The sequence below is a fragment of the Oryctolagus cuniculus genome, chromosome 11 (assembly GCF_051225735.1).
Source record: "Oryctolagus cuniculus isolate XC-2025 breed Fujian yellow rabbit chromosome 11, ASM5122573v1, whole genome shotgun sequence".
NCBI classification, from domain to species: Eukaryota; Metazoa; Chordata; class Mammalia; order Lagomorpha; family Leporidae; genus Oryctolagus; species Oryctolagus cuniculus.
Genome location: NC_142877.1, coordinates 13,699,267 through 13,712,237, shown reverse-complemented (window position 1 = coordinate 13,712,237; position 12,971 = coordinate 13,699,267). Strand labels below are relative to the sequence as shown.

Genomic DNA, 12,971 nt, shown 5'->3' with positions numbered 1-12,971 from the left:
ACTTCTATGGTGACAAGAATAACAGCTGTGAAGTTTTCTTGTGCCTATATTTCAGAACATGAATCATCTCAGTAGACGCAGAAAATACTTTCATGATATTAATATCTCTTCATGATTAAAAAACCTCAGCAAACTAGGTATACAAGGAGCATACCTCAAATTATAAAGGCTATATATGACAAATCAACAGCCAATGTCACACTGAATGGGAAAAGCTGAAAGCATTTCCCCTTAGAACTGGAACAAGAGAAGGATGTCCACTTTCACCACTCTGATTCAATATAGTACTGGGAGTATTACTGAGAGCAATTATTGAAGAGAAAGAAATAAAGACATCAAAACTGGAAAGGTGGAAGTTAAAATATGCATGTTTTCAAATGACATGATATTATACATGGAAAAACCTAAACACTTCACCAAAAAGCTGTTAGAACCGAAAAGCTAGTTTGGTCAGCGCTGCGGCTTACTAGGCTAATCTTCCGCCTGCGGTGCAGGCACCCCGGGTTCTAGTCCCGGTTGGGGCACCGGATTCTGTCCCAGTTGCTCCTCCTCCAGTCCAGCTCTCTGCTGTGGCCTGGAAGGGCAGTGGAGGATGGCCAAGTCCTTGGGCCCTGCACCCCATGGGAGACCAGGAGGAAGCACCTGGCTCCTGGCTTTGGATTGGCACAGCGCCGGCCATAGAAGCCATTTGGGGAGTGAACCAACAGAAGGTTGGTTCCTTTCTCTCTGTCTCTCTCTCACTGTCTAACTCTGTCAAAAAAAGAAAAGAAAAGAAAAAAGAAAAGCTAATTTAGTAGAGTTGCAAGTTACAAAATCAACATACAAAAAATAGCAGCATTTTTATGTACCAATAATGATCTCACTGAGAGAGAAATCAAGAAATAAATCCAATTCACAATAGCTACCAAAAAATCAAATACATAGGAATAAATTTAACCCAGGAAGGGAAAGATCTCTACAATGAAAATTATAAAACATTGATGAAAAGAAATCATCAAGGACATCATAAAGATTTCATGAAGAAACCAAGAATTCATACTATTAAAAAAAACTATACTACCTAAAACAATCTACAGATTCAATGTAATCCCTTTCAAAACACCAATGACATTCTGTATATAATTATTAAAAATAATCCTAAAATTTATATGGAATTACAAAAGACTCAGAATAGCCAAAGTGATACAAACCAAAAAAAAAAAAAAAAAAAAAAAAAAAAAAACAACAACAAAAATCAAGCTGGAGACACCACAATACCTAATTTCAAAGCATATTACAAAGCTACAGTAATTGAAGCAACATGGTGCTGGCATAAAAACCAATACCTAAGCCGGCGCCATGGCTCAATAGGCTAATCCTCTGCCTGTGGCGCCCGCACCCCGGGTTCTAGTCCCGGCTGGGGCACCGGATTCTGTCCCAGTTGCTCCTCTTCCAGTCCAGCTCTCTGCTGTGGCCCGGGAAGGCAGTGGAGGATGGCCCAAATGCTTGGGCCCTGCACCCCATGGGAGACCAGGGGAAGCACCTGGCTCCTGGCTTTGGATCAGCATGGTGCGCCGGCCGCAGTGACCATTGGGGGGTGAACCAACAGAAAAGGAAGACCTTTCTCTCTGTCTCTCTCACTGTCCACTCTGCCTGTCCAAAACAAACAAACAAAACAGAGAGCCCAGAAATTACTTCACATACGTACAGCCAACTAATACTAGTTTGGTAAAGATGCCAAGAACACACACTGGAGAAAGGAAAGTCTTTTTAAGAAATGTTGTTGGCGGAGCTGGTGCTGTGGCTCAGCGGGTTAATGCCCTGGCCTGCAAAGCAGACATCCCATATGAGTGCCGGTTCTAGTCCCGGCTGCTCCTCTTCTGATCCTGCTCTCTGCTATGGCCCCTGTACCCACGTGGGAGACCCAGAAGAGGCTCCTGGCTCCTGACTTCGGATCAGCACAGCTCCAGCCATTGCAGTCATCTGGGGAGTAAACCAGCAGATAGAAGACCTCTCTCTCTGTCTCTACCTCTCTCTGTAACTCTGTCTTTCAAATAAATAAAATAAATCTTTTTAGAAAAAAAGAAAGAAAAAAATGATGCTGGCAAACTGGATTATATGTAGAAGAATGAAATTAGATCCCTGTCTCTCTCCATATACAAAAAACAACTCAATATGGATCAAACACCTACATGTAAGACCTGAAACTATGAAGTTTCTAGAAGAAAACATAGGAGAAACACTTCAAGCTAATGGTGCAGGTGAATATTTCTTGTCTATGATCTCAAAAGCGCAGGCACTTTACCAAGCTCAGAAGCTTTCTGCAAAAATCAAAACAAACAGAAGGAAGAAATCAATAAAGCTTAGAGTAAAAATAGAGATTGAGAAAATCAATAAAACCAAAATTGATCCTTTGAAAAGAACAAAACTGTAGCTCGGCTAGTACAAAAAAAAAAAAAAAGAGAGAGAGAGAGAGAGAGAAAACTTAAATTATTGAACTCAAGGATGGGACAATCAGAGAGAATACCACTGCTCTCATAGAAACAAAAATGATTAGAAAACAAATCTATGAACAAGTATATGCCAGGCCTCATTATAAAATGAGACAAAGACATCACAAAGAAAACTTAGACAAATACTGCTCATAAGTATAGGTACAAAAATGTGGAAAAAAATTAGTAAAAAGATCAACAACATAGAAAAATGATACACTATGACCAAATCTGGCGGATTTATCCCAGGAATACAAGCCTGTGTCAACATGCAGAAATCAATGCAGCATGCCACATTCACTGAACAAAGAACATCATCAAGTCAACAAACACAGAACATGCAACCGGCCAAATTTATCTCACTTTCATGATACAAATGCTTGTCTAATTAGGAACAGAAGGGGCTTCCTCAGCCTTAAAAAGGACATCTATGAAAAACTCAGGTAATTACCATCTTCATCAACTATCTTGTCTGCTTTCTCTTGATTTATTTTGTTGCTTTTGTTCCAGCCTCTCAGATTGGCTTAGCCAATTTTTTTTCAAATTCTCACATTTATATGCTAAAGCATTGATAGCAATTGATTTATAACTACTCATTATAAACATGTTGATGTTTTGAGCTATAAGTGGCTATGATCCTTAGGTGTAAGAGAGAGGGAGAGAGGGAGAGAGGGAAACAGGGAGAGGGAGAGGGGGAGGGGCGGGGGGGGGGGGGAGATTCCACAGCAGGGCTCTGAGAAACCATGGCCTTTCAATCTCCATGGCTGGGTACCCAAGCACTGACTGTCCTATTCACTAGGCTGATTTTGGGTGCACCAGAACCCTGCCCAGGCTTGAGCCCTGGGGAAACTAAATTAGAGGTATGGATTCAACCCCTCCCAGCAGAGGGAGGTCCACTCCCAGGATATAACTTCAGCCCAGCCCAGGACTCTCCTACCGACCCTCTGCAACAGCATGAAGCCCAAATGGACCCACTTTTCTCTGTGGCTCCTTGTCTTTTCCATGCTCCTCCACACACTTGCTGGGAACCTATTTCCTGAACCACTCAGGAGTCAACTGTGTGAAAGTGGGCATCTCGGAGGTAAGGCAAAAAAGACGGGGAAGCCAGGAGGAAACTGAAGGAGAAGGAAGTCTAGGCGGCCTGGGGTATGAGTGCCAACCAGCAGGATCAAGTCCTCCCTGTATCTGAAAACACAGGACTCGAGGGCTGATTAAATTACACTTGATCTTAGCCAGAAGGTTCAGAAGTTATATCATCTGATTAAATTGATTTCCCTCTATGGGTTGGAGGAGAAGGAAGACAGAAGGTAGAATCAACCTAACTTTTTCCTAGGGAATTTCAGTAAAAGAGGAATAGGGACTATGAAAATTGGACTGATGGCTGGGATATCCCAGGAAGTCCTTTGTTGTTTGTGTGTGTATATTTATTACAAGAGTTTCAATTCTATTCAGCATTGATGTACAGGAGCACTGTGTTAAATTCAACTGATACACAGACGCAGAGGTTTTTGGTGGCATGCTTAGAACACTCTCATTCTACTTGTTTAAATTAAGTTGCTCTTGATTCAAATTATAGTGGGCATGTATAAAATACTCAGAGTACAAAGGAGAAACTCCCTAGGCAGGCACTGTGGCATGGTAGGCTAAGCCTCTGCCTACAGTGCCAGCATCCTATATGGGTGCCAGTTCCTGTCCCGGCTGCTCCACTTCTGATCCAGCTCTCCACAGATGACCTGGGAAGGCAATGGAAGATAGCCCAAGTGCTTGAGCCCCTGCCCCCACATGGGAGACCCAGAGAAAGTTCCTGGCTCCTGGTTTCGGATGGGCCCAGCTCCCGCCATTGTGGCAATGTGGGGAGTGAACCAGTGGATGGAAGACCTCTCTCCATGTCTTTCCCTCTCTCTGTCTGTAACCCTGCCTCTCAAATAAATAAATATTAAGAGAAACACTCAAATGTAGATAAGAATGGTAGCTCAACTTAAAGAATGACATTAGCGAAGTATCATTATCTTCTTAGAATTATGCCTATGAAATACATGAGATCTGTTCTTTTTATATTAATAATTTAAAAAATGACTGACATTAACTCCTTTATCTCCAACGTGGTCATCATGGCTCCTGCTCTAAACACCCACCTCCCTGATCTCAGAACGGCCAGGTGAGTCTGGATGCACAAAGTGGGGAGTGGGGCTGTATGGGAATGGACAGACTTTGATGGCAAAAAAGAAGATGCACCAGATCAAGCACTTTAAGTCTCTACTTCAGGCGTAGATAGAGTAAAGGATCCTTTCAGTAGGCACGTGCAGCCTAGAGACTGATGGGTCGGAGAGTGGAAGTAGGGGCTCCGCGATGTGTGTCCTTGGGGGAGCAGATGAGATGTCCGTTTCCAGGGTCCTAGGAAGCGTGTAAAGGGTCAGGAGACGGGTAGGTTGGACATGAAGAAGGATTCCTGTCAGCAGCGGAGGACACCTCAGATCTTTCTTGCTACCAACTCCAAGGTTGCAGAGCTACCTCACTGTCCTTCCCCAGCTACTTCCGTACATCATGAACCCAGGCTATGGTCTAGAATCATCACCCTGTATCACGTATACAGAGAAATGTATGCTCAAGAAACTCCGACTGTTCCCCAGTGTTAAAACCAGGTGGACTTACATGGGTTGATGAGCATTAGTGGTCAGTCCATGAGGGAACAACACCAACAAGGTGGCAAAGACCTGACTCTGGGATTTCTACGCACAGAGTACTGCAACTACCCAGTGAAGAAGGGCAACTGTAACTTAGTCCTGACCAGATTCTACTACAACACGCTCACGTTCTTGTGTGAGCCCTTCATCTTTTCTGGCTGTAATGGCAACAGAAACAACTTCCATCAAAAGTATATCTGTGAAAAATATTGTCTTCCTGAGAGGTAAGTCTTTTGGTACCTTGCCCTGTCCCCAGTGACAATACTAGGGATCATCGTTTTTCAGGAAAAATCAAGTGAGGCCAAGGGAAAGTAGGCAAGAAATCAATTATACCTGGGTTGGGGGTAAATGACAGAGATAAATTTCACTGTCCTAGGTCACTTAGTCCAACAACATTCTTGAAACTGTGAAAACTGAAGCACAGAGAAGCTAATGATTTGTCTAAGCTAACTCAGAAAAGAGACAGGGATCCAGAGCCCCGACTCTCCTCCTAGGGCCTCACACCACCAGGATGGCCTCAGGTCTTTGAGAGCCTGTCCAACACATCACTGTTTCACAGCAGGGGAAGCAGGGATCATGGTTCACCATCTGTAGTCAACGGCTAAGCAATGGTTTTCCACTCCAGAGCAGAGATAGAACTTGATTTGCATATCCCGAGTCCAGCACTCGATTGGCTTACTAATAATTTATGGCTAGAAGCATGAGTCAGCATGAAAGACAGCAGTGAAATTCTACAGAGATGCTAAGTTCCCATTGATATGTGGTCTTCAACCATAACGATGACTATAATAATCACTAAATTTATTTACCTCATAGGGACAGAGGACAAGGAAGAATAGAAGCTTAAGATGACAGAAGCTGTCAAAGAAAAAAAGATGACAGAAGAAAAAAGGAATATTCCTCATGAAAAATTATGCCAAAATTGTTCTGGGTAAATAAATTGAATTATGTCTGGGAGTTTCCTGAATTCAAAATTCTTGCTCATTTCTTTGCCCAGCTTTGCCTTTCAGACTGATTAGATATATAAGACTTTTACTGGTCCGAATTCATTCACCACTCCCCACAGATTCTTCCAACACAAACTACAGATGACCTATCTCCAGGCACAACCTACCCTTGTAATGAGTCAATGTGTAAGAAGGCAGTCATTCTTTTTTTTTTTTTTTTATCTTTTATTTAATGAATATAAATTTCCAAAGTACGACTCATGGGTTACAATGGCTTCCCCCCCCATACCGTCCCTCCCACCAACAACCCTCCCCTTTCCCACTCCCTCTCCCCTTCCATTCACATCAAGATTCATTTTCGATTATCTTAATATACAGAAGATCAGCTTAGTATACCTTAAGTAAGTATTTCAACAGTTTGCTCCCACACAGAAACATAAAGTGAAAAATAATAGATGATTTTTTTTAAATGATGATGAAATCAGATCAGACCTATTGTCATGTTTAATCCCAGTGAGAGTCAAGTTGGGAATTGAAAATTTCTTTCTTTTTTTTTTTTTTTTTTTTTTTTTTTTTTTTTTTTTTTTTTTTACAGAAGATCAGTTTAGTGTACATTAAGTAAAGATTTCAGTCGTTTGCACCCCCATAGAAACACAAAGTGAAATATACTGTTTGAGTACTCGTTATAGCATTAAGCCTCAGTGTACAGCACGTTAAGGACCGAGATCCTACATGAGGAGTAAGTGCACAGTGACTCCTGTTGTTGACTTTACCAATTGACACTCCTGTTTATGGCATCAGTAATCTCCCTATGCACCAGTTATGAGTTTCCAAGGCTATGGAAGCCCCTTGAGTTCTCCGACTCTTATCTTGTTTAGACACGGTCATAGTCAAAGTGGAGGTTCTCTCCTCCCTTCAGAGAAAGGCACCTCCCTCTTTGAAGACCTGTTCTTTCCACTGGGATCTCACTCACAGAGATCTTTTTGCCAGAGTGTCTTGGCTTTCCATGCCTGAAATACTCTCATGGGCTTTTCAGCCAGATCCGAGTGCCTTTAGGGCTGATTCTGAGGCCAGAGTGCTATTTAGGACATCCGCCATTCTATGAGTCTGCTGAGTATCTCACTTCCCATGTTGGATCACTCTCCCCTTTATTTATTCTATCGGTTGGTGTTAGCAGATACTAGACTTGTTTATGTGCTCCCTTTGACTCTTAGTCCTTTCATTATGATCAATTGTGAACTGAAATTGATCACTTGGAGTAGTGAGATGGCATTGGCACATGCCACCTTGATGGGATTGAATTGGAATCCCCTGGTATGTTTCCAACTCTACCAATTGGGGCAAGTCAGCCCGAGCATGTCCCAAATTATACATCTCAAGAAGGCAGTCATTCTTGAGAGCTCCTTGGCATGACTTGCCAAAACTGAGTTGGTTTCTGCATTTTGTCACTGACCCCAGTGGATTTCCATGTAGGTGCAACTAAAAGAATCATTAAACTTGTTTATCTGCCACAAGTCAACAGGCATTCAACCTGCAACAACACCCACATTCTAGGGTGTGTCTCTGGCACCCCAGGTACCAGCAATATGGAAGTTAAGACTTTACAGCTGTGAGCTACAGTCTTGAACCAAAATAAACCTCCATTGTCAGAGCACAGAGGGTCGCACCCCTCTGCTCTGACTGCTCTCTTCATAACCTTGCCAAGAACCCTCACAAGCAAATCCATTAATATAAGCAGCTCACGTCAGTATTCTGAGAACCATAAAAAAATAAAAGTAACCATAGTGCAAGGTGAATCCACTTGTGGGTATTCTAGCTCACTCTCAACACTAGCAATCCAGGATTAAGGGCACAAACCTAGAGACGTCTTGGGAATTAGCAGAAAGCCTAGGTTAGAGATGTCACTAGAGCCCCTCTCCCAGGAATTACTACTATACAAAAGAAAAAAAAGGAAAAGGATAGAAATAAGAAAAGTTGGGTAATCTCTTGTTATTGGGGCAATGTCTAGGATCCTGACCATGTTGTGTCCAAACAAAACTTTGTCCCAAAGCCCAGCATCACAGTACCTGGTGCCCATTTACAGATTCTGAGGATCCTCTCCCCTTGATACATGGTGAAACACAATATTACATAAACAAGAGTCAAGTGAAATTTATTTGAAAAGTCTTTCAAAACTATGTTCTAGAGCAAAGAATTACTATAAGTAAAATACTCTCTAGAGACAAAAAATTCAAGACCCAAAGTCCATCATAGCTTCAAGTTTTCATATTTCTCTGAAATTACTCAGTTCGCTTCTCCCTTCATTCTAAAATCTGCCTGTAAGGAAAAGGTGTACCCATAGGGCTAAAGGAAAAGTTTCACAACTACCCACAAAGAACAGTAAAAAGACAGAAGTTTGGGGCCAGCATTGTGGTGCAGTGGGGTAAGCCACCGGCCACAGTGCTGGCATCCCATATGGGCCCAGGTTTGAGTGCCGGCTACTGGCCTGGGAAAAGCAGCAAAGGGCCACTCACATGCTTAGGCCCTGTCTCTCCCTATCTCACTTAAGTTTTTTTGTTAAAAGATTTTATTTATTTACTTGAAAGTCAGAATTACAGAGAAGGAGAGAGAGAGAGAGAGAGTGAGAGTCTTCCATCTGCTGGTTCACTCCCTAAATGGCTGCAACAGCCAGAGCTAAGCCATTCCGGAGCCAGGAGTTCTTCCAGTCCCCAATGCAGGTGCAGGGGCCCATCTTCTGCTGCTTTCCCAGGGACTCAAATCAGCAGCAAAATGAGATGCCAGCATAGCAGACAGTGGCTTTAGCCACTACGCCTCAGTGCCGGCCCCCAAGTGAGACATTTTGAGGGGACACACCACAGGTAGAATGAAAGGACTGTAGCCTGACTCTGATTTCTTCCCCTGAATCATAATCCAATCACTAGAAAAACTCAAAGGGGAAAACTCCATTTAAATAAGAGAAATTAAAAGTAGTTTAAGAATGATTCCAGGGGCCAGAGTTCGGCATAGCAGGTAACGCTGCTGCCTATGGCACCAGCATCCCATATGGGTGCCAGTTCGTATCCCAGCTGTTTGATTTCTAATCCAGCTCCCTGCTAATGACCTAAGAAAAGCATCAGAAGATGGCTCAAGTCCTTGAGCCCCTGCACCCACGTGGGAGATTTGGATGAAGTTCCTGGCTCCTGGCTTCAGTCTAGCCCAGTTCTGGCCTTTATAGCCATCTGGGGCATGAACTAACAGATGGAAGAGTCTCTCTCTCTCTCTCTCTCCCTCTCCCTCTCCCTCTCCCTCCCTCACTCTCTCATTTTCAAATAAATAAATAAAATCTTAAAAAAAATAGGGGCAGGGGGCAGCACTGTGGCATAGTGGGCTAAGCCTCCACCTGTGGTACCAGCATCCCATATGGGCACTGGTTCTAGTACTGGTTGCTTCTCTTCCTATCAAGCTCTCTGCCATGGCCTGGGAAAGCAGCAGAAGATGGTCCAAGTGCTTGGGCCCCTGCATGCACTTCTGGGGAGACCCAGAAGAAGCTCCTGGCTCCTGGCTTCGAATCAGCACAGCTCCAGCCATTGTGGCCAACTAGGGAATGAACCAGCAGATGGAAGACCTCTCTCTCTGCCTCTCCTTTTCTCTCTGTGTAACTCTGACTTTCAAGTAAATAAATAAATCTTTAAAAAAAAAAAGGTTCTGATCTCTTCCTCATCCAACACTCCCAGTCTATCTCCTAAAACAGAAGAGATGAGAAAACCTCCAGCCCTTCCCAAGTCTGGCCTGCAGTGGGCTTCCTCATCAGATTCATCCATGATCTGATCACTTCTGGACTTTTATAATTCTACCCACTAGTCCCAGAATAACTGTCCTCAAGTCCATTTCTACCAAGAGGCTTGATCAAGAACACATAGTGCTTATAGCTGAACATTCCAATTCCACCCAGTATTACTACCATTCGCTATACCATGATCTTGTCTCAACTTGTGGGTATCATGGATTTTGAAAGTGAAAAGTGATCTCAAAGATCATCTGGTCCAAGCCTGACCTATTAATACATCTTGGAACTAAGGGTCTGAAATGTGAGATGACTTGAGATATATCTCATAATGCCTCATAGTCTTTCTTACGGCTTTTAGTACGCTAACCCTCAACTGGAAAGTTTCTTCCACGCACAATGGAATATCCTCTACTTTTGCTTTTTTTTAAGATTTATTTATTTATTTGAAAATCAGAGTTACACAGAGAGAGGAGAGGCAGAGAGAGAGAGAGGTCTTCCATCTGATGGTTCACTCCCCAATTGGCTGCAACAGCTGGAGCTGCACCGATCCGAAGCCGGGAGCCAGGAGCCAGGAGCTTCTTCCGGGTCTCCCACACAGGTGCAGGGGCCCAAGGACTTGGGCCATCCTCTACTGCTTTCCCAGGCCATAGCAGAGAGCTGGATCGGAAGTAGAGCAGCCAGGGCTTGAACTGGTGCCCATATGGGATGCCAGTGCCTCAGGCCAGGGCATATAACCTGCTGCACCATAGCTCCGGCCCCACATCCCCTACTTTTGATTCATTTAACGTACAAAGTAAGCACCTATACGAGCCAGGAGTGGAAAGAATCAGCCTGCATGGGATTGGCATCTGAAGATGGGCAGAAACTCCTTTAATGGCCACTCAAGTATGTGAAGACAAACGCTGGGAACCTGCTCTACAAGAAAGGCACTCACTGTTATTAGCAGGTGGAAGACATGGGTTTGCTCTGTCCACAGACTGAGCAAGTCCTTTCTCGGGGAAGTGATCACTGAGCTGACATCTGAAGGGTAAGCAGGCAGAAGGAAGATAAGTATTGCCCTAAGAAGGAAAAACAGTGCAAACTTGAGGGGGCACAGAGCATGACATTGCCAAAGAACTGAATGTGCCCCATAGGACTGGGGATGCAGAAGAGATGAGCAGGATCGAGGGCACCACGGCTTTGTGTGCTGTGCTGGAGAACAACAGAGGCCTTCAAAATGCAGGGCAAAGTCTTTAAAAGAACAGTTGGTGGGGGCAGTGCTGTGGTGGAGCGGGTAAAGCCATCGCTTGCAGTGCTGGCATCCCATATGGACACTGGTTCGATTCCCAGCTGCTCCTCTTCCGATCCAGCTCTCTGCTGTGGCCTGGGAAAGCAGTAGAGGATGGCTCAAGTCCTTGGGCCCCTGCAACCACGTGGGAGACCCAAAGGAAGCTCCTGGCTCCTGGCTTCGGATTGGCACAGCTCCAGCCACTACAGCCAGTTGGGGAATGAACCAGTGGATGGAAGACCCTCCATCTCCCCCTCCCTCCCTCCTCCCCTTCCTCCTTCCCCCCATCCCATCCTCTGCCTCTCTGTAACTCTGCCTTTCAAATAAATAAATAAATCCTTTTTAAAATAAAATAAAAGATCAGTTGGGGAACTTGGGTTCTGACAACAGAATAATAGCTTGTGTCAGGCTAAGTATTCCACAGATAGAAATTACAACATCTCAACAGAATGTAAAAAGTACTTGAAAAGAAACAAGATAGGATTTAAACCTGAACAGAGAGACAGCACACACTGGGAGAGAGGCACATCCGCGTGGCTCCGGCGCTGAGGACACCGCTGAACCCCACCTGCACGTGCCATGAGACGCGCGGGCTGCAGCCCTGAGCCTTGAGAAGCAGAGAGGGTGTCTAGGGGAGACGGTCAATGTGGCCCAGTTCCTTCCTCATTGTGGCTACTCTCTAGTGCCTCAAGACAGTTACTTTTCACATTTTATTGAGATGTTATAACGTTTATCTGTGGAATGCCTAGTGTGATATAAGCTATTATGTCAAACCATATTACCAAAGAGAGTATCAGAAAAGGGTGGGGTGGGTGGGACAGGTACTATGGCATAGCAAGTTAAGCTGCTGCTTACAGTACCAGGATCCTGTATCAGAGTGCTGGTTGGAGTCCCAGCTATTCTGCTTTCCAATCCAGCTTCCTGCTACCGGCCTGGCAAAGCAGAAGATGGTCCAAGTGCTTGGATCCCTGCCATCTACAAGGGAGACCAATATGGAGTTCCTGGCTCTGGCTTTACTCTGTCCCAGACCTGGTTGCTGCTGCCATCTGGGGAGTGAACCCATAGACAGAAGATCTCTCCTCTCTCCTCCCTCCTTTCAAGTAAATAATCTTTAACAGAAAAATAAAAGAAAATGGAAGGGAGTATTTAAAATAAGTGGAGTGTGAAAGAAAGGTATGAGCCCAGAGAGTGGAAGAGCCAAACAGTGAGCAAGGGGAGAGAGATGAGGGCAGGGACCCTGGGCGACTGCTCTTTGTAGCTTCAGCATGCAGAGCCCACGGGCGTCCCATCAGGAACCGTCAAATGAAAGAACAAGAATGCATACAGATATAAAACGGGCTGGTCAAATGTCTCAGGGCACACACTGGAAGGAAAAGAGGAGATTCAGTAAGAGAAAAGATTCAAAAATAATGGAAATTAAGTCCAGTTTGAACATTTTTAGATACTTACTCTGTAGCAGTTACTGTGTTACATACGGGTTAGTTACAAAGGTAATAGAAAAAATAAAGGAAACAAGCATTTTATGGGATATTAGGAGTATATAGTTATATATTAGTTTATTTTTTTAAAGGTTTATTTTATTTATTTGAAAGACAGAGTTACAGAGAGAGGCAGAGACAGAGAGAGAGGTCTTTCATCCGCTGGTTCACTCCCCAAATGGCTGCAACAGCTGGAGCTACACCCATCCGAAGCCAGGAGTCAGGAGCCTCCTCCAGGTTTCCCAGGCAGGTGCAGAGGCCCAAGTACTTGGGCCATTCTCCACCATTCTCCCAGGTCACAGCAGAGAGCTGCATCGGAAGTAGAGCAGACAGGACCAAAACAAGCGCCCACATGGGA

At 44.2% G+C, this 12,971-nt stretch overlaps 2 protein-coding genes across 6 annotated transcripts in view; one reads left to right on the top strand and one right to left on the bottom strand.

The window, feature by feature from the left end:
• Positions 1-12,971, bottom strand: part of WFDC3 (WAP four-disulfide core domain 3) — a 46,530-nt gene that overhangs the window by 14,153 nt on the left and 19,406 nt on the right. The window lies entirely within an intron of this gene.
• Positions 3,343-6,130, top strand: LOC103352382 (kappaPI-actitoxin-Ael3a). Its single transcript, XM_089309037.1, has 3 exons — positions 3,343-3,552; positions 5,211-5,379; positions 5,972-6,130. Exons 1-3 carry the CDS (start codon positions 3,426-3,428, stop codon positions 6,000-6,002), a joined length of 327 nt encoding a protein of 108 aa, XP_089165163.1. The 5' UTR covers positions 3,343-3,425; the 3' UTR covers positions 6,003-6,130.